Raw genomic sequence first — 23,228 nt, forward strand, 5'->3', positions numbered from 1 at the left:
CGTTAGAGCCGTTTTCGAAATAAAATTTATATATATATATAAATATAAATATATATACATACATACATACATACATACAAGAATTGCTCGCTTAAGAGTATAGGAATATATATACATACATACATACATACATACAAGAATTGCTCGCTTAAGAGTATAGGATTAAAAATCCCCCTTTTTTTTTTTCAGCAACTTTTTTTTTTTTTAACTAAGGGAGTCTACTCTAAATTATTTTTTAAATTGTAAAATGGCTGACGAAGATCGCGAGAGTTTAGTTCAACAATTTATAAGTGTTACTGGAGTTGAGACCAATAGAGCTAAGTTTTACTTAGAGTCATCAGCATGGAACCTAGAGGTTTGCAAAATTGAAAATAAATTAAATGAAAACAATTGTTATCTAGATCTAGAGAGACTTTACACCTTTAAAGTTACACCTTTAAACTTTAGTAAAAATAAAATCACTAAATTGTCTAAATTAAAATTTAGAAAGCCTATAGTAGGGAGGTGAAAATAAAATTTATCTTTGAAAAAACAATTTTTCGTTAGTACATCATTAAAATACTTTAAAAGAACTTTCTAATGGTGTATAAATTATGACTGTATGATAGTGTATGTTAAACATTAAGAAAGTTATGATCTTTTTGGTGCCGTTTTGACCTAACATTGGTTGACATGGAGAAAGTGAAGTGAGAGCTTGTCGCTGGCTCAGCCGGCGAGACACACCCCCAAGGTCAAAAGTTAAAAAGTTGGAATTGATTTTCGTAGACGATAGATCTACTTATTAAATAAGAAATTTAATAGTAGATCTAGTATTTGTAGTAAATTTCTAGCTCACAATTCTGATTTAATTTATATTTATGAACTTCAGTTGTTTAAAATGTAAATATTGATGAAATAAACAAATTATCGGGTCTAGATCTACAAGAAATGTCAGAGAGGCGGGGACAAAATGGCAGCTTTGTATTGGCAGAAAATAACAAAATATTAAAAAATTGGGATCAAAATTGCCTGAAACAGTTTTTTTTCAAATGCATTTTTAAAAAAATTGCAAGGTTAAAAATCTTTCAAAAGTATCTAGATCTGTAGCTAATAATATCTGCTACAAGATTATAATTTCATTTGTTGGTGACAAACATTATCTTCTATAAAAAAAAATAAAACCTGAAAAGTCCATTGAGGTCAATGTTATTTTTTTTTTTTCAAGTGTATTCGATGTTGACAATAGATCGATCTGAAAATTGGTAGGAATATAGCCAGACACATGTACTATTAGCAGGAAAAAAATCAACAGGGTACGACTTTTCTGTGATGAGTATCAGCAAAAATAAAAATGTATATACTTTCAATGCAAAATATTTAAATAAATTTTTTTTTTACAAAACAGTGTTAAAGACAAAAATAATCTCCATCATCAAAAGTAATCGAATTCACTCTTTTTAGCAATGATATCTTTATATATAGTGAGCATAATCGATTTCAAACAAAGACCTATGTAGCAGTAAGGAAAACTCTTGTCTCAAGTTTTTACGTCATTTTTTGGACACCGGGAGTTCCGGAATTTGATCTCCCTACCTAGAGTAAAGTGCGAAGTTTGAGCAGCCCCGATTTGTCAAGAGGTTCGAACAGTTCACTTTTTATTGCTTAAACTTTTTTATTTGAATGTTTACCTAATTACTACTATATTGCTACTGCGCATGCACCTTTTTTCTTTACTTCCGACACATACTATTTCCTTTTTCTTGTAAAGGCTTAGTTCATGGTGAGTTCAAACTCAGGAGGTGTGGAATTATTCTTTTTTACTACCCGGTAGTGAAGGAAATGGGTAATGAGCTTAAGGCTATTTTTAAGTCTGATTGCTCATCAGCTTAAAGAGACTATTTGAAGTTGTTGAGGGTGGGAAATGGTGCAATGGATGGTGTTCTTGCGCTGGAGTAAAAAGAAAATGACTTTATAGTGAAAATTAAATATTAAAACATGTTTTTAGATATATTTTCTTTGATCTGTTCGAACCTTCCATCAACCCGATCGAGCTTACTAACTGGGGAAAAATCCGCTCGAGGAAAAGTACGCTTGGCGATACTTACCCTACACCTCTTTGACTTCGTATTTAATTTTAACTAAGCCTAGTGATACATTAAATCTAATCTATTTTTATAGAAAAAAGGACGAGGAATTCAGAGATACCATCAGTTTTTTCATAGGTCAGACCGTTTTAGTGCTATAAAAATCCAAACTTGAAAAATTGCTGCCAGCAGGCTTAATGCGCTCGAACTTCGCACTTTACTCTAGGATCATACTTTTAATCATAACATAGTGATAGTATTCATACTTATAGTCATAGTAGTCCGAAAAGAAGACTTAAAAGTAAAGTAGCAATTAAATCTATACATTACACACTGAACCATAATCTTCAAATACAACAAAATTTAAGAAAATACTCAGAAAGACACAAAGATAAAGGCACAGGTCTCACGGGACAAATTTGTACAATAACATTAACAAATATACTGTTACGAATCTCACTATCCAGGCTCTCTGCTAACTGCACCATACACCACCAACTTAAAGAACTTGACAAGTCAGGGCTCCAAAATAACGTAAAGGTTTAATGTCCATAAATAACAGCCAATACTGTACAATTGGCAGCACGTAGAATAGTACAAATAGCTCTGCGATAACAAATATCTCTCCGATAACACCGTTCCGCCGTATCAAGTCTTGCACTGGTCTCTCCGTCTCGTTCCGGGCTTGCACTGGGTTCAACAGTTCGGGACTGACTTCACACACTTGGGCTCGTTGTGTCGGACTCGATCACAGACCAAGATCAAGACGCCGTTCGTCTCAACTGTACTTGACAGTACTCCACACTGAACCGTCGTAATGCTCCGTACAGGACCACACCGTTGAACTGTGCTGTAGTCGACAGTGTTCTGAACTCCTGTCGTAAACCCGCTTTCTGAACCGTCTTGACTGCGTCGCCTCCGCTCTTATATAGGGTCCCTACTGGCCTTCTCGAACCGGACAGAACGCTGCTCGATGTTTCTAGGTGGTCAGATGACTACAACTCTCGTGACGCTCCTGAGCTCTGTTCACGACGCCGATCCTTCCCGGACCGCCGTCGATCCTTCCCGAACCGCCGTGTTGACACTCGTCTCGGCTGACCGTCGTAACTCGTCACGGTTGACCGCTCTTCTAGCGCTGGCCTGGGGCGATTTGCGTCGGCTGACTACACACACACCACTACCCCTCTCTGTGCCACCACCAAGTTTATAACAATACTCTTTGCTTTCTTCCCTAGCGCTATTATATATTACTATTACTAGATTAATTAGGAGTAGAACATGGGCAAGGATGGGTTACTTGGCTTAGCCAGGAAAACCAGTGACTAGGCAGAATTTAGGTCATTAGTTAATATATCACGCATGACTAAATGCATGACGCCTAAGATGCAATCATGGTAATAGTTTAGATGCCAAGATACCTTTACTGACCACCATGTTGTTTTTAAGCATATTTATCTCCCTTATCTATATTAAACTTTCAATAACTTTTTTTAAAGAGATTTTTGTTCTTATGCTGTCAACTTATGAATTTTAATTAAGTGTATTTACTGAAATGAAGGTCTAAAAAAATGTTAATAATAAATTGATGAAGTTGTTTCTTCTTTTTTTCAATAACTTTTTTTAAAGAGAGTTTTTTGTTCTTATGCTATCATTTTAAATGAATTTTAATATTAGATCTAATAGCTGTTAGAAACAAAGATAAAATACAAACAGAAAAAAAGTTGGCAATTAACATAAGGAAGATAATCTAGTGTTGAGCCTTCAAAACAAAAATGGCGTATTTCCAATGAAAATATATGGTAATAAGAAATTAAATTAAAAAAAAAATATATTTTAAAAACTATTTATCTCCAAGGAAATCAAATTACATATAAAATATATTTGTAATCTGCATTTTTTTCTGCATATTCTTAAAATATAAGAGAAACCTGATTTAGCGTACATCTAGTCATGTAAACTAATACCGTCATGATCTTCTTTTTTGAAGTAACATCTGCCGATCTGGTATCATAAGATAAGATAAGATAGACCTAGTAGAACTCTAGAGTCTTGAGAGTTGAGAGAGAGACTATCATTATCCTATCTCTTGTCTTCACTTCAGTCTTTATCTGTACTAGAAAAAGATTCACTCTACTCTACAAGTCTAGAAGACTCTAGAATTTACTGAACTCTAGATAGTTATTAAAAATAGAAGTAGATTCTAATTATAAAAAAGTCATTTATTTTATGACAAACTAGCAATAAAAAATTCAACACAGGCTATGCTAGTTGGTTTGATTAGTGGGTAATAGTTTTTTTTTACCCATTATCCCTTTTTTTTCTCATGTCAAAAAATACCTCCCTCCCCTTTTTAAAAAAAAATTTGCATCCTTTGCATCTTTCCACTTTGGCAAACAGGTTTTTGTTAGGAGCCCAAGTCCCCCTCCTTTAATTTGTTTCAATGAAACCACACAACTTTGTCATTTCTCAAATATATTTTTGTCATGTAAATTTTAGTAATCTGCAAATAACACTGCTACGTTGGATTGGAACGATCCTATTTAGATGTATATCGTCTCCCTCCACAACCTAATTTTAGCTATTGAATTCTATTATCATCCCTCCCCCCACCCCGTTTTGGCACTTATGGATATTATATATTATATGTGTATTTTGCACAACATTAAGTATGTGCTGTAGGTCTAGACTGTCGACTCAATGGTCCAGGGATCGAACCCTGCCTACTATCATCTTTCAGGATGTTTGATAATAATGTAATAATAAAACCCCTCTCTCCCTAAAAAAGTCCTTTTTACAATCTCTGACTATTCTTCATCTTCTCATGTCAATGTTGAAATATTTGATAAGCTTTATGTTGCTTTTTTTGCAAAAAAAAGTAATTAATTAATACCCCCTACCCTTTGCAGAGCAGCTATAAAAAAACAAAGTTTAGATCTAGATTAATATACCTCATACTTTCTGTGAGAATTTGTTGGAATTTTTAGTTGTTAGATCTATAACACATGTCCATCTAGTTCTAATCTTTTATAATAAATTACAGACATGCCTTGTAACAGAAGATATTCCTAATAAAATAGTACTTCAGATGCTAAAGCCTTCTTGTCTAGATCTACATCCAATGGTTAAAACATATTGGGTTGAAATTGTGAATCCTGTAAAGAATTGTGTATGATAAATTTAACGCTCATTAAATTATCTTACTTTGTCCTATACCAAATCTAAGTGATAACAGGTTAAATTTTTGTCTAAAAATATTTTTCTGTCACAGCAAGTGGGAGAATTAGTGATGAATGAATCAGGGCCCTTGTAAATAAATTATAGTGTTATGGTATTGATTAAATAAGTAAATCAAAATTCAAAAGTCTTGAAATGTAGTCGTAGATTGCAGATGAATTGATTATTGATCAAGAAATTGTCTTTAAATAAAGACTTTTTACAAAGCTTATACCAACTCTCTCAGTCTGGCTGTCTGTCTGTCTGGTAAAAGTTTGTTCACATGTTATTTCTCCCACACCCATTCTCAGATCAAGTTGCACAATTATTCATTGGCATAGACAAGACATGAATCAATAAAAAAAAATTAACCAATCAGTCAGTTAATTACTAGTAATTAATTATTTTGTTTGATGCCAACAAGGGAAATTAATCCTTCAGTATTTATATATATGTCTAAATATGTAGGGTTTTGTTCACTCATATAATTGTACACATTTTCTCTCCCACACCCATTGAGATCAAATTGAAACTTTAAACAGTTCTTTTTTGTTCCTACAAAACATGCATCCGTTTAAAAATTAACCAATTAGACAATTAATTTTGTTTGAATAATGGAAATAACTTATACATTATTGAGAGGTATTGTTATAAGAGCTGAGTTCTTCCCTTTAGATAAGCTTGTTTTTTTTTTTTTTTATTTTATTTTTCAAGTTGGATCTGTTCAGGAATTAGATTCTACTATAAATATATCTTCTGATTTGAACCTTTTAATTTACAATTACATAGTCAGTCATAGTCATAGTGTAACAAAGTTTACATATTACAAAAATCACTTTAAACCTTGGCTGATTGATTTGTTTAGGAAAAAATCAGCTTTCTATTATTTCATTTCTCACACACAGTTAGCAATGAGCAGTTTTTTTGAAGGTGCAGATAATGACTCCCCTGTAGATGATATTGTAATGTCAACAGAATCATCTGAGAATCAGGCTGCAAGGACTTCAGCAGCAAACAATTCAAACCAAAGGTCAATATTTTGTGTATTGTTATCAATCCTATATATTCTCAAGCTTAAAAAGCAATTGAAAATAGAAAAAAAAAAAGAGCTCCCATTTAATAAATATTTCACGCTCAATGGACTATTAGAAATTTAAAAAAAGTACCACAGATAATGAAACAATTTTGTCCAACTGTCAATAGCTGATTTAAGTATTATATATATATTAGTTCTCTTGTGTTTCTCTCTCTCTCTTTATATATATATATATATATATATATATATATATATATATATATATATATATATGGCTCCTTCTGCCTCAGAAGACAAAGGATGTGCCCAGATGAGTCACTGGCTTTGGTTACGTCTTGAGATGGGGCAGAATCTGGCATGACTGATCAAGCCAATTCTGGAGTGGCAGAGTCTTTCTCTTGGCTGATGCAGCTTTGTTTCTTTTGCATTCGGCGAAGATCGTACCATCACATACAGTCTGTCTCCATGCTGTTCGGCCTTTGGCTATCTCCTCCCACATACTTTGGTCGATGCCCATGGCTCTCATGTCTCGCTTGCAGACATCTCTGTAGGTTAGTCTTAGGCGGCCCTTGGGTCTGACTCCTTCTGCAAGCTCAGCGTATAGGATGTCTGTAGGATTCTTCCATGTGAGTGACATGACCAAGTCAGCGTAGTCTTCTCTGTTGAAGGAGCACATACATGCTGTGCGTATTGGCCCATTTTAAAACTTTCTGGTTGGTGACACTATCCCTCTAGGAGATGTACATTATGCGTCACAGGCAGCGTAGGTGGAAGCTATTTAATCTGTGTTCTTGTAATTTGCCCAGCTCTCACTGCCATAAAGAAATATATATATTAGTTCTTGTGTTTCTATGTATATCTACATTAGAATTAAAAGCTGTATATAGTCATTTTTTTTTTAAAGAAGTTTTATTCAAGTTCTGTGTATATATATATATATATATATATATATATATATATATATATATATATATATATATATATATATATATATATATATATATATATATATATATAAATGCAAATAATGGTTTAGTTGGACTAACTTTGTTGTGTTGTTGTTCTATATATTATGCAACAATCTGCAAATTATCTGGTCTGTAGTTTCCTGGATCAGATTTTTCTCCTTTTTTAAATAGTGGAGTGACATTTGCATGGATGCAAGATCGCCTGCTATAGCCGGCATTCCAGCAAAATCAAAGTTTAAAAAAAAGCTTGCCGGCAAACGTAAGTTGGCGCCTAAGCTGGTCTTTAAAGCCTTTCCATGGGGCACCTTTGTTATATAGACCACCTTTTAGCTCACCAAAAAAGACTGCCTTTGGCATATGTTCGTCTCCCATACAGAATACGTGTGCTGCCTAGCGTAACTGTCGAACCATAAGAAGTCCCTTTAGGCACTCAGTTAACACATCTTCACTCCTGTCAAACTTGAATTAAATAGCATTATAAAATAAGCACATGGCATTCTTAATCTTAATTAGTAATTCAATATGTTTTGATTAGAGTTCAGACATTCAGCTCTATTCGTGTAGACTCTGAGTCTTCAGATGAAGAAGGACAAGCTTATTATGCTGGAGGTTCAGATACTAGGTGAGATTCAATTTTTTAAACAAATTCAATTATTTATTAGATTTAACTTTCATAATTAAGTAGTCTAATATATAAGCATACATATATATATATGCATAATATATATATATATATATATTAATGTATATTTTACTGCTGTATTTGTAGTGGACAACAGATACTTGGTCCTCCAAAGAAGAAAGATGCAAATAAACTTGTTGATTCATTGTTTCAGTCAGCCAGGGAGTAAGTTTTTAAAGTACACTTACCTAATGTTGAACTGCATATTTTATTTAATGTGTTCGCACATCTTCTGTTTAATTAGCATTTTTTGTTGCCAGTAGTTTTTCATATAGAGATTTAATGCAAATTGTTTTTTAACATGCACACAAACACACACATACTCACTTACTTTTGTTTGTGCTATAAATATATAATAATAATAATGTGGGTGAGTCATTCGAACACATAATGGCAGGATGTTCAGCCCTATCAGAATCTACCTACCTAGGTCGCCATAACCAAGTTGCAAACTTAATACACCTTTAATCGATAATGATATTCCTCCTTATTACAAAAACTCACCACAAGAGATTCTTGAGTCTACTGATCATCTGCTATACTGGGATAGGCCTATTTTGATCGACAAAACTATAGATTTTAATTGCCCTGATTGATAAAAAAGAAAAAGCCACAACCATTATTGACATCATTGTACCACTGTCTCATAATTTAAGAAAAACTGAGTTGGAAAAACTACTAAATATTGGAACCTAGGCTTGGAGATTAAGCGTTTAAGGAAGTTATCCAAAATAATACATAACAATATCAACTGCGGGAATAATAATAACAACTGACCTCACAGATACCTTCGAGGCCCTTAACATTCCTAGAAACATTCTCATTGCCTGTTAGAGGGCAGTACTGCTGCAGACCTGCCACATCACCAGAAAATTCCTCAGTAGAAACTGATAAAGGGACTATGAGGAATTTTGTATACTCATTCGTTTCTAACATAATAATAATAAACTTTTTATCCATAAGGAAAATTCTCTTACAATTTGTGCATTACAGCAAACAAAACATTATAACTATAGAAAACCAAAATATACATTCACATCAGACCCAATAATAATTTACATGTGAAATGTTCAGATCAGCTAGTTAATTATATTTAATGATTTGATTGCCAGGGTAACAAAAGAGTCTTTGCTATCAGTGTCTTTTATCTCTTTTGTGATGATAAAATCACAAAATCCTGACCCAAAGGGTGATTTTTTATTTCTAAAATCTTTTTAGTTTTCTTATGAATTTTTTTCTCAAACAGCTGCCCAAATAAAAGTAAAGTTGACTTTTTCAGACCTTGCAATCTATGGGGCAGATGATGTTAAGGTCATCTGTTTCTATGGCCAATGGTTAATGAGCAGGGTGTCATGTGGCCAGCACAACCACGTACTGCCTTTACTTTTCCCTACTAAAGTCAGGTATCCATTAGAGTTGGGTGGATTCAGGGGCGCCCTAAAAATCCTGAAATTCAAAATCCCAGTCTTCACGAGATTTGAACCCAGAAACCCAGGTTTGTAAGCCAAGTGCTTAATCACTCAGCCACCACACCCTTAGCTGCCCAAATGGGGTTTGCTGCTTTTTTGCCAGTGACCTTACAAGCAGCATTTAGGATTTCATGAAGTTTATTTTTAATGCTCAGATTGCCATACCAGGCAGTGAGATTTTAACTTAAAATATTGCAGATGTGAACGTCATAAAACATTGACAAGGCCTTTTTGCTAAGCCTTGCTCTTTATGGGATACAATAAAATTGTCCTTCACATCTTAAATTTAATAATGTTACAAACCATATACAATTTTAAAAAAATCAATTCAATTATTTAAGATTTTCAAAAATTTAAAAGTTTTTATAAAGTTTGTAAAATAATTTTATAGCATATGGTGTACAGCCTTTTATATATAACTTTGATTAAACTTTAACTGAGTAAATCTAAATCTGAACTTTAATTTTCATTCAGTTAAGAAATACATGAGTTGTTTCAAATGAAATAACTTTTTAAAAAATCTTATCACTTCTCTAGGCATGGTGCTGAGGAGAAAAAAGACGATGAACGATCTGGTCCTGTGAAGAGGGCAACCTTTGTGGGTGCCGGTTATAGACTTGGGGAGACACAAGATGATACAACTATTGTAAGAGGGGCAACTGAATCCAGACCAAGAGAACAGGTAACAATATTGTGGGGGATGTTTCATGCACTTGCAATTCTCACGAGTCATCTTATACTAGTTGGATACTAAAGGAATCAAATAGGAAGCAGTAGCCTAAATTGTGAATAAGTTTCTCCTCACTTTTATAGTCACTGACATAAACACATTCATTCACAGCATTTCTTTTTGTATATTCTTTTGATAAGTTTAATACTATGTTATTTTTTTTATCACTAGAAAATATTTATTTAACACCCACAAAAAATACTAATAATATTTATAATAAAAAAACAACAAACAAACAACAGAATTTGTCTTTCAAAATTTCTTGTGAAGCTGAGAATTGTACATGTGAAACAAGGTGTAAAGATGTAACTGTTTCAAACAGGACTTAATGTTTTTAAGCAAAAATTGTGTTTGGATGTTTACAGGTTTATTTATTTCTTCTCATCTTGGCCTATTGTCCCTTCTAGGGCATAGGCCACCAACCAGCTTCCTCCAGGCCTCTGGGTTCTTGGCGAGTCTCTCCAACAGTACCCATGTCTTGACCATCTGCTTCCAAATTGCGGCGCCATGTACTCCTAGGTCGTCCCCCTCTTGCTCTTTCCTTGGGGGTTCCAGCTGAGGGCTTGCCATGTTATGTTGGATGCAGGCTTGCGAAGGGTGTGACCTATCCATCTCCAGCGTCTCTGAAGGATATTGTTACGTCTTCATATTGGATGAGACTCTTTAGACATGGAAAACGACAAATCACAGTTTATAAATACTTTACTCTTTATTAATACTGAAAACACTTTCTTGTTCATATTCCTCCATTTTGGTTCTTCCCTCCTTTCAACACGCATTCGCACCATTTCACATTTACACTAAGATGCGCACGTAACACCCCCCTTGTTTAACAAGTTCGATGTACATCGAACGTCCAAAATACTAATCACCACATATCTTATCAGCCTATCCCAAGTTAAAAATAATCTAAATTCTCTGTAACATAGTGAACCATAATGTCATACAAAACAAAATCATATTAATACCAATACAATTCTAACATTAGCTTTAACATATAACATTTATATTCACCAATTGTGATAGTAACCATCACAATACTAATTGTTATTATGAACAATTGACATATATATATCTATACATATCTCTATGTAATCATGCAGATTTCGTTAATACCACTCCCCGCCTATAATTCAATTCAAATCTATATCTGCTCACTAATCATTGTTGTGTACACTCACAATTGAACAACTCTCTGTTGAATATCTACTACACTCCGTGCCAGAATTTACAAATGTACATAATAAAACAGCTTAATTCTTAACAGAATGTCAGTAGTCATGATATACTCTACACAATCTCCCCAACCTTTAAGTACAGCGTGATAATGTATCTGCCACAACATTTTCTTTCCCCGGTATTGTTTTGATCTCAAAGTTATAGTCCATCAGTTGTAACGCCCACCTAGCAATTCTATTATTACCACATTTATTTAAATTAATGAATGCTAACGGAGCATGATCAGTCCATAATTGAAATTTAGCCCCCATCAGATAAAAACTTAGCTTTGTTATGCACCACACAATTGCCAGCCCCTCTTTTTCAATAGTTGCATAGTTTAATTCTGCAAGGGTTAGTTTCCTGCTTACATAAAAAACAGGGTGTGCAATTCCACTATACTCTTGCATCAAACAGCCCCCTATAGCTATGGATGAAGCATCCGTTGCCAAAATAAATTCTCTAGTACTATCGGGCAATTTTAATATTGGTTTTTCAGAAAACACCCTCTTAATCTTGTCTAGCGATCTTTGACATTGTTCAGACCAAATTATAATGTTAGATTTCCCTTTCTTTGTAAGATTTGTAAGAGGTTCAATCATTTCTGCAAAATTTGGAACAAATTTTCTATAAAAATTGCATAGACCTAAAAGACTTCTAATTTGTTTTTTTGTTTTTGGTATACTAATATCCATTATTTTTGCAACTGTTTCTTCCAATGGTGTAATTGATTCATTTTTTATCTTGTATCCCAAAAAAGGAATTTCACTAAGTCCAATTTTTATTTTTGTTGGTTTCAATGTCAGATTGTTTTCCTTGATAATAGCAAATATCTCTCTTAGACTCTGTAAGTGTTCGTTCCAGTCCTCACTGAAGATGCAGATGTCATCCAAATAGCAAATAGTGTCTCTTCTGTGACCCAGTATCTTTGCCATCATCCTGTTAAAAGTGGCTGGGGCATTTACTAAGCCAAAACTCATCACATTCCACTGATAGACGCCGAACGGTGTCTTAAATGCGGATAGTGGTTTAGCCTCTTCCTTTAGAGGTACTTGCCAGTATCCTCTAGAAAGGTCCAACGTGGTGAAAAGTTTCGCTTTTTTCAATTTAGTAAACATTTCCTCTGCCTGTGGCATTGGGAATGGGTCAAATTCTGTAACTTTATTTAGTTGACGGTAATCCACACACAGTCTAATGTTGCCACATTTTTTTTTAACCAGCACAACTGGTGCAGCACATGACGAATTAGATGGTTCTATTACTCCCAATTTAAGTAGCTCATCTATTTCTTTCTGTAACGCTTCTCTGTGATGTAATGGTACAGTATATTGAGGTAGTTTATTTGGAACTCTGCCTGTTAATTTGATATCATGTTCTATGATATTCGTTCTTCCTGGTAAATCTGTAAAAATATTCTTAAAATCTTCCAATAATGTTGTTACTTCCTTCGTTTTGTCTGACGAGATTCCCGTCACTTCCACATCTTTCCATGTTTGACTGGCATCGGTTGAAATTGTTTCTATGTGTCCCAATCTTTCCTCTGTCTCAAAGTCTACACTCACGGATGCACCCATGACCAATGGATCTTCTTTACTGCTTTTTTCACTTTTTTGTTGCGACCTAAATTCTTTTAGCATATCCACATGAAATATTTTCAGCCTTAAATCAATTTTAATTTCATAATCCACATCACTAATTTTCCTTGTTACCTTATAAGGACCCAACCATTTCGTGAATAGTACATTCTCCTTATCCTTTAGTAATACCAAAACATCTTGACCTACTTATAGTTTGGTCAATTTCCTGTGTTCATTCACCCTAGACTGTGTTAGTTCACTTTTATCAAGTACATGTTTGTTCGCTTCTTCACAAGCCTTTATTACTTTATTTCTGGTTTCTGTCACTATATCGTAACTTTCTTTATTTCCAACATGTTCTTGTGGGAGTATTAGTTCTTTAAGAATTGTCATTGGGCCTCTTGGATTTCCTCCATAAATCATCTGAAATGGTGAAAACCCCGTGGTTTCATTACGGCTCTCTCTGTATGCGAAAAGGATTGAGGGTAATGCCACATCCCATTCTTTGGGATTGTCATCTGCTACTTTCGATAACGCTTTCTTTAACGTACAGTTAAAACGTTCACAAATACCGTTGCTCTGCGGGTGATATGGCGCTGTAAACCTTTGCCGAATTCCAAACATTTTCAAAAATGTTGTCGTTAGTTGACAATGGAACTGTGTGCCCCTATCTGACAGTACCTCTTCAGGAAATCCAAACCGTGTAAATAATGTATATAACGCTTGAACTATATCACTGGCTTCAATTCTTTTTAGTGGGATCGCTTCTGGCCATCTTGAGCAAACGTCTATTACAGTTAGAATATATCGATGACCCCTATTTGATATCACCGGCATGGGTCCAATCAAATCAATCGCAATCTTACTAAATGGCCTTTCTGGTATATCTACCTTTTGTAATGGAGCTCTGATTTTTTTAGTACCTTTCATTTGACAAACTTTGCACGACAACACATAATTTTTAATGTCTTTACTAATAGATGGCCAATAAAAGTCCCTAAATATTCTTTGTTTCGTTTTGTGAATTCCCATGTGGCCTGCATATGCTTCATCATGCCCATTCTTCAATATGATATTTCTAAATTCAGCTGGTACAACAACCTGTATAATTTTTCTTCCTTGTGACTCAATTTCTCTTACCAAAATTCCTCTTTCTATATAAAATTTTCCTCCTCTACCTCCTTTTTGGGCCAACTGACGCATCTCTGGGTCATTTTTTTGTTCTGTAATAAACCTTTCCTTGTCGAATACTACATTATTAAGTTCTAATGTTTCTGAGTTTTGTAATAATCCTTCTTCTTTTTTTTTCTTATCTGGTAACTGGAATAATTTTTCCAGATCTCCTGCATCCAGATCCTTACATTTGGATCGAGTAATACTCATTCCGAAACACTTTTTCCAATTTCCCATATCCTTTTCATTGCAATTCTTTATACCTGGAATATTTCCAATAATCAAATCAATATGAGCATGGTCTATTACACATGCATCCACAATTCCAGTAAAATATGGTGTATCAATTTTAATTCTAGCAATTGGTAATTGTACAGTCTTCCCATCAAACATCACACAATTCCTGGATTTACCGGTATAGTCTTGTTCTTCTACTAATTTCTTATTAACACCCACAATTGTACTGCCAGAATCTCGTATCGTCCTTGCTATTTTGTTTCCCACGAAGGTCTCAAAATACTCAAGGCTTCCTGCACATGTTAACATTGACAGGCTTTGATCTCTTCTATCCCTTACTCCGCCGAATCGTCCCTGTACATTTCTTTGGTATCGACCTCGGTTACTATAAAACTGTCCTGGTCTACTACCCATTTGGTTCCTTCCTTGTCCTCTAAACCTATTTTGTTCATCATATCTATATCGTCTGCCGTTGTTGATGTAGTTGTCTCGTGTATCTCTTGTTCTGTTAAATGCAACTATTTCTTCTATGTCGCTGCCTCTGGATAGTTTCTTATCTGGATGTGCCACCTTTTAGGCCCTTATCAGTCTTACTATGTCTTCTATGGATTTTGGTTTCCTCTCCAACAAAAATATTTTTAATTCCTCCTGACACTCATAAATTGCTTTGTCTATCATTAGAAATGTCTTTAGACCGTCAAATGTCTTTTCTATTTTGGCGGTTTCAGTCCAATTTTCAAAACTACTGGTCATTCTGTCCATGAATGTCTGTGGGTCATCATTTGTTTCTATCGCACAGTTAACAAATTGTTCACGGTAATACGCCTCTGTTTTTCCGTACGTTCGTAGTAATTGTTCTTTCACCACGCTATAGCTGCTCTGGTTCATGCATATCTTCGATGGGACCTCTGCTACAAATGACTTTGATAATAAGAATGACCATTTGTCTTCGGGGTATTCCAGTTCTCTCATTTCAATTTCAAATTTCTTCAAAAAAATGTCAATGTCCATTTTAGCTTCTTCAAATATCGCCCCTTTATACTTTGCTAGTTTATTCCCTGTAGTTTCACCCTTTCTTTTATCACTCTCTTTTTCTTGGTTTGTTTTTAACTTTCTCTCTGCTGTCTCTTTTTCCAACGCCAATCTTTCTCTTTCAATGGCAACTAATTCATTTTTCTTTTCCCTTTCAATTGCTACTATCTCCTTATCCTTTTCTCTTTCTCTTTTGTCCTCCTTATCTAATCTCTCCTTTTCTTTTTCTCTTTCCATCGCTAATCTCTCTTTTTCTTTGTCTCTTTCCATCGCTAATCTCTCCTTTTCTTTTTCCCTTTCTCTTTTGTCCTCCTTATCTAATCTCTCCTTTTCTTTTTCTCTTTCCATCGCTAATCTCTCCTTTTCTTTTTCTCTTTCCATCGCTCATCTCTCCCTCTCCATCAACCTTTCTTGTACGTATTTTCTTAGTTCTGCCCCTTCAAGCTCCAACAACCTTCCCTCTTCCTTCAACGCTGCTACCTCAGCCCTGTCCGCCATAGTCTATTTCTAATAATATCGAATCGAATGTTCTCCTGTCTCTAGATCTAGATTTTACTATCTCTACTGTCTCTTGACAGGAGATCCCCTGTGAATAGAGGGATACGTGGGTTACCTTTGCGTTGGGCGCCACTTGTTACGTCTTCATATTGGATGAGACTCTTTAGACATGGAAAACGACAAATCACAGTTTATAAATACTTTACTCTTTATTAATACTGAAAACACTTTCTTGTTCATATTCCTCCATTTTGGTTCTTCCCTCCTTTCAACACGCATTCGCACCATTTCACATTTACACTAAGATGCGCACGTAACAGATATCTACTTCAATGGGCTGCTGCTTTGTCCTTTGTCACAGTTTCTCATTTGAGATCTTGTCTGGCCAGCGGATCATGTGATTCTTTTTCATCTCAGCTGCTACTTGTGCTGTTTTCCCAGTTTCATACATGGTCCGGATGTTCCATATGTACAAATGGTGGTGTCCTGGTAGAGATGATGGTCTTCAGCCTGTTGGCTTCCAGATGACTCTGGCTTTCACTGACATGCGTCATAAACCTTCTAGCTAAAGGTCCATCTTCTCACAGGTCGTGACTTCTGTTGATTTGCTGTTTGGTGTTTCTGTAGCTAGTGATTTTTCTACAGGGCAGGGTAGCTAGCCCTATGCCCAAGCCTCCTCCTTTCTCACCTGGGCTTCGGACTGTCCTATGACAGAGTTAGGTCTATTTATACCACTGTTTATTAAGTGTCTATTTCCTTTGTCTCATTGCATCTTTTTCTAATTTTTTTGTCACCACCTGTAAAAATAAAGAAAATTATAATTAAAATAATATTTTTATTGGCTAATGCTCTATCTTCATGTGTTGACCTGTTATCATGGCCCAACAAATGACCTGATGACTAGCTTGTTTCATTTCTCTTTGGCTCATGCAATGGTTTTGATCTCAACTTGTATTATACCTCTTCATGCTTGATGTTATAATTTTGGCTGTGACTTTTTTCAGTTTACATTTTTTAAATTTTATTTTGATAGCACAAGATTGCTTTGTGTAGAATCTTGATAGAGCCAAGCTTTAATCTGAAATCATCAAAATAAATAGTTGCTACAATATCTAACATTTAAAAAAAAATTGACTTTTCTATTTCTCTCTCAAGGGTGTGACTACCTCTATGCTAGATAACTTTTTGTCTGTGAGTAAAGTCAAGATTTTTGCTTCTTTCAGGTTGAAAAGAAATTAAAGCTGTGGAAGAATGGCTTTAGTATAGATGATGGTCCACTCAGGGACTACAATGACCCAGAGAACAAATCTTTCCTGGACAGTATTGCAAGAGGGTATAACTGTTCACTAGTTGATTTTCATTTTTGATTTGTTCCAATATTAAACTTTCTGCCAACCAAATGCCTTTTGAGTTTCAAAACTGATTTTGCCCTTGTCAATTTTTTTTTATGACAGTTCAGTTTTACTTGAGATCTGGTCAAATAAGTTTTAAGTTATCATCTATCTCTTGCATATGCATATCCCTATTGCAACATTAAATGTATCTGTACATAGTAAAAATTACACATGAGGGCTTGGTTTATAAATTATTAACTCTCCATGTAAACTTCTTTGAATTTCCTTAGTATCTCTTTACATTCTTTAGCCAAGAAGATATTTAGTAACAAATATGTCCATGGTCTAACTCAGAACTCCCTAACACAAACTTTCTTTACAAATTGCAAAGTATTAAGCTGTGTGTGTTTTTTTTAAGGTATTGTATTCTATTGAGATAAAGGAAATAATTGAATTTCAAATCATTTGTGTATTACAATTATGTATTGCAATGATTTATTTAAAACTATCACATACTTCTTCAATAAATTTTTTTTTTTTTTTAAATTTTATCTTTGAGAGAACATTTTAATTGATAGCTTTCAATTTCTTCTTTCCATTCAATTAACTTATTTTAAATTCCTAGATATTCCCTTTTAATATAGTTTGCAGACCCTTGCTCCTATCTACTTAGGCTTAAGTCCTAGCTAACTATAAGATATTATATTGTATAATATGTTTGATTATTAAAGCTTTTAATGGAAATTTTTTTTTCCTTTTGGTAAACTTTCATGAAAGAAAAATATTTTGATTGAAGAAATCATTAGACCGAGACTGTTGGTTCTATTTTGGACTCAATGCTGATATGGATTGTTTTTCTCCTTCCAGTGAAGTGCCCCAGGATCTAGTCCGTGAGGCTCGAGGTGGGGAGGTCAGCCTTGATATGGAGGACCACAGGACAGAAGACTATGTCAAACCAAAGGTTACAGTCAAAGCATTCTCTGGGGCTGGACATATGTTGGGCAGGTAAAATGTTTGAGTAGTCAAATCGTATGTGTGTAAAACTTGAAAGACCATCAAAGTATAAACTAAGTCTTCTAGAAAACTAGAGGTCTAATTGACATGCTTCATAGTAGTTAGGCTTGTCTTCCTTCGAGTCTGAAGATTAGTCAGGAATGCAGTATTTCCTCCAGCTGTGACCTACATATTTTGCCACATCCAGGGCAAGCTTAACCATTGTCTGCAGGTCGTCGATTTAGATTTTCCTTTCGCTTCATAGTAATGTAATGTATAATGCACAATGTATAGGAATTGCAAGTGTAAGGTTTTGACAAACTCTTCTCTACAGTTTTAAAAAAATTATCTTTTTTTTTGGATAAAAAGAAATCTGAATTGAGACAGGTTGATCATAAGTTGCTTAAAAATAAATTTTGCTATATAGATTTTTTTTGTTCAAATGTTCATTTTATTAATTATTTAAATGAAAAAAAAACTGAATGATTCAGAATTCAAACCATTTTTTTATGTTAATTTTTTCTAACTTTTTTTTTAGTTTTGAAATTTCATGAAGTGATTCAGATGCAGGATCTGATTTATGCCAGCTGTTTACTCAAAAGACAACATTGTTACATTAGACACATGATGCAACGGGTGTTTGATCATATTTAGATAATGTGTGTAAATCTTTCCTGCACTAGTGATTCACTTCTACTGTTCACTACATTTCTCTTTGTTAACACAACAATTGTATGCATATTTTGTGTCTAATACTTTGCGATGTCCAATCACCTTCTCACCAGCACCGAACCAAACTCTTTCAGCCCCACTCCATCTGTGATAAAGTGTGCACCACCTTCTGGAGACAGGATCCCCCCTCCCCCTACAGTAGATGACAAGCTGCCAGTCACAAATGTTCAATTACGTCTAGCTGATGGGAAAAGGTAAAGAATGTGTCTGTTGCATGCTTTTTCTATTCTGGAATATATTTGGGTACTGGAAAATTGATTGCAGAGCTTACAAAAAGAGGTGTCATCGAAAACCACTATAAAATGTCTTTATTTCAGACTATTTGTCGATTAGTAAATTATTATTACTAAAAGAATATTTAAAAATGAACTTACTATTACATTCATTAGTTTTGGAGGGTTATTATGTGATAACTTAATCATTACATAAGATAACCCTAACCCATTTCGATAAGAGCAGTGTAGGTTCTCAATTTGATTTTACTTTGAATTAACTGCAGATTGAGATTATCTTTCTTGGTCTCTTAAAAAGAAATTTCTCTATAGTCAGACTAGTAAGGGAAATCATGGTGAATAGTTGATCTACTAAGAATGAAAATATTTTTTTCTCTTATAGAAGTTTATTTTTCAAAAGCATAGTGATCCATTAATATTGGAATTCATGTTTCTAGATGATCTATTGTACTTATAATTTCTATATTGTTACTCTCTTACTGTACCTGCACCTTTGTTACTCATTGAATTTACTGGAAGCTTTTTTTTTTTAATTGAAGGATGGTTCTCAAATTGAACAACACCCATAGAATCAGCGATATAAGGCAACATATAATTGCGTATCCTTTCTAAACTTTTATAGATTGAGTTGTTTTTTTTTGTTTAAATTCGATAATTGTAGCTTGAAAAATGTGTGTGTTAATATGTAACATGTTTAAGATAAGATAATTTTATTGGTCTAAGCAAATGGAAATTCAGTTTGACTTTGTCCACCTCAGCATAACTATAACAATAACAATAAAGAACAACATTCATCATTTTTTTATAATCACATGCTGTAAGCAAGGTCTTAAATGAAAGTATTTCAGTGTGTCCAAGAACAGAAAGTATTTCAGTGTGTCCAAGAACAGAAACTGTCAGTTTAATATTTTTTTAGTGATATATTTGAATTTTTTTCATTTACAATCTTAATATTCTTTACAAACTATTATGGCTAAATCAGTATGTCCCTGGGTATATAGACTTTAATAATTTATGTGAGCTTTCAAATAGTGTTAAAACAATGGATGATATGGGACAAAGTGCCTAATTTTAACATAATACATAAAACCCAGACCTAGCTAATTTTATATTATATTGTATAATATGCGAATTATTTAAAGCTTTCAATAGAAATTGTGCTCTTTTGACACTTGTAGGCCTGCTAATATTATTATTAAACTAAATAGCCAGTACATTTAACATACCTGATTGTGAGAATATCCAGGTTGTACTTTTCTTACTGCTCATCTTTCTAAAAGTGAGGGCTAATCTTAAATCACTATTTTAAAAAAAGTTCCTTTTAACGATAGTTTTTATCCTCATTATAGTTGAAGTAAAATTAACTGCAACATTGAAAACTATTTTGTGATGATAAGAAATGCCAGTCGCTTCTTATTAATAACTCTTTGCAGACAGCATGGACATGGACTTGTCATCTAGTCAGTCCTACATTGTATTGGTTGTTGCAAGTCCTACATTATATTGAGTTGTTACCAGTCCTACATTGTATTGGTTGTTGCAAGTCCTACATTATATTGAGTTGTTACCAGTCCTACATTGTGTTGAGTTTATACTTTCAATTCATTCCTACAGCCCACTCTCATTCAATCATTACAGGTCAATTTTTGTTCTCTTTGATTGCATGTGACACACGCTTTTTAACTCACTGACACATACACACACACGTTTGCAATGTTGAAATTCCTTAGCTTGAAAACACCAGATGTTATCCACAGTATGCACATGGCAATTTCTCTTTAATGACCACATTTCCAAACAAGGATCTGCAGGACGAGTCTCTTACTCTGGAACAGGCTAACCTTTTGAATGCTGTCATTGTCCAGAGAATCAAGTGATTCAACAATTTACAGCTGCTTCTATTAAAGGGAGTGAATTTTTGAGGTTCTAAGTGTTGCATATTGTTTCATTTGTTCAAATATTTGTTCTTTTTGAATAACTGTTGAGTGTGATTGGTTCAAATTAAACCCATGGCCTGATATAAAAAAGGAGGAATAGAAATAAAAACTTGTGTTTCATATGATTTATTGCATGTAGATCAGAACAGTGATAACAAATACATGTCTCTCTAGCTGTGCCTCTTGTATAAGTCATTTAAAATGATCAAATCTTATCAATTTTGTTAAATTTTTAATTATAAGTGCTCATTTTATTAGTTACAAGATGTCCACAGAAAGACTTAATGGCATTTCAGCCATTCTGAGCTGTAAGACAAATGACATTTACAGCTAATTACTAGTTCTAAATGTTCTTGTCTAAAAAATACAGATGTGTGAACTTAGCTGTAATCAAGTAGGCCAAGATGCAATGAAGACATTTTTGTTGTGTTGCCTTTTAGATTATCAGTGATTGGCCTTCATACTTGGTAGACCTACATCTTGACACTACTATTGGTTCTACCCATTGTACATTGTCAGTGAAAGGTTACGGCACCAGAAATTATAGCTACTAAGTATGATGATTTTCAGATGACTGTATTATGTTCTGTTAAAAAATAAAATAATTGAAATGACTAATTCTGATTATTAACTGACTTGATGTATAGAATTTATCATGATGGCATGTATCAAAACAAAAAAAAAAATGCAAGAATTTTGAGTGCCATAGATTTTTTTTTTGTAGGAAGTATCAGATTTGTGCAAGTCACTGTGATTCCTATCTTATAGCATTGGACCCTGGTGGAGACTCTGAGGGGATTGATTGGGAACCTGTGAATATTGTACTTCTGTTGTAGGAAGTAATAAAGTGTGTTGTGCTGGACACTGCATTCCCTTGTTGTACAAAGGGGATCACCAAAGCTAGTGCACTCTACCTCACTTATTCATAAAGGTCTCTCTAAGAACTTATTTAGTTTGTGTGAAATTGATTGATAAGCAAAGTCACTCACTGTGGGATTTCTTGAAGAGTGACTTTTTTTATAAGACCAATCCTTGATTCAGATACATGCTTAACACTGTGCTGAACTGTATGTTTAGATTGATTGAATTCTAGTTTTTTTAAAGTTTTCTTCATTGATTTCACAAAAAGTTATTTGAAGTGTTTTAATGGTGTACATATTAAGTAAATCATACAAGTTTAGATAATACTATAATATTCTCTAGTAGCTTGAAGACAACATTATGTAAAGTATATTCCAGTCAGTCAATATTGTCTACATTTACAATAGGCTCAATGTTATTCACACTTCTAGCATTCAATAGTGTTCAATATTTTCCTATTTTCATAACTAACATGCTGGAAAAAATCTAATACAAATAAATCACTTTTTTAAAAGCCAGTATCATTTTAACTTTAAAATATGTACACGCTCATTGTTTAAAATAAAGAAAACAGAACAGTTTTTGTTGAATGAAATACTTGTATTGAACAATAAAATCTTTGCATTCTTTTCTTTGTTTTAGGGTTGTTTCTTGAAATACAAGCTTTAAATAACAACTAGCCCTCTATTTGATAGAAATAGATTTGCAGATTCAAAAGGGGTCAAATTTTCTGTCCTTTTTAGTTTTTAATGTAAGAAAACAAAATGATTTAAAAAATGAAATTGACTCATTTTCCCTTTTTTTTTTTTTTTTTTTTTTTTTTTTTTTTTTTTTTTGTGACCAGCTACTGCAATGTTAAAATGGTGGTCTCATTCATCATTTCCTCTTGAGCATTCTTGGCTATGTCACAGGTAAAAGTGCACTTGGAGGGGCTATCTTTTGTCTATTTAGCTTGTCCTCTTGTCCCTTCAGCTCTATTTTTAATCAACAACTAAGTTCCTTGTGTTCAGAAGGTCTTTAACAGACTTTAAGGCAATCAGTTTTCTCCCTATCTGTCACATCATCCCTAGGGTATGGTTCATTAGACACAAATGTACTGATATATGTATATGGGGGTTATGATAGATTTGAGCGCATACTCTTTGTCAACAATGTTACAACAACCTCATCCAAGTGTAGATCATTCAGAGACACTCAGTGATTCAAAGTAATAACATTGGCACCACAGTAGGTTATGGGTAA

General features: G+C 33.9%; 1 protein-coding gene across 2 annotated transcripts; it reads left to right on the top strand.

Annotated features, from left to right (window-relative positions):
* Positions 1–222: 222 nt before the first annotated feature.
* LOC106058410 (NSFL1 cofactor p47-like) lies at positions 223–22,616 on the top strand. 2 transcript variants are annotated; one of them, XM_056043542.1, is made up of 10 exons: positions 223–355; positions 6,182–6,306; positions 7,816–7,902; positions 8,050–8,127; positions 9,969–10,113; positions 17,120–17,229; positions 18,098–18,235; positions 19,009–19,149; positions 19,728–19,787; positions 20,933–22,616. In XM_056043542.1, the coding sequence occupies exons 1-10, from the start codon at positions 248–250 to the stop codon at positions 21,063–21,065; spliced, it is 1,125 nt and encodes a 374-aa protein (XP_055899517.1). In that variant the 5' UTR covers positions 223–247; the 3' UTR covers positions 21,066–22,616. The 2 variants fall into 2 exon arrangements, with proteins under 2 accessions (XP_055899517.1, XP_055899518.1); XM_056043543.1 differs by having other exon boundaries at positions 19,030–19,149.
* Positions 22,617–23,228: the final 612 nt, after the last annotated feature.

Source organism: Biomphalaria glabrata, chromosome 10 (assembly GCF_947242115.1).
Source record: "Biomphalaria glabrata chromosome 10, xgBioGlab47.1, whole genome shotgun sequence".
Taxonomy (NCBI): domain Eukaryota; kingdom Metazoa; phylum Mollusca; class Gastropoda; family Planorbidae; genus Biomphalaria; species Biomphalaria glabrata.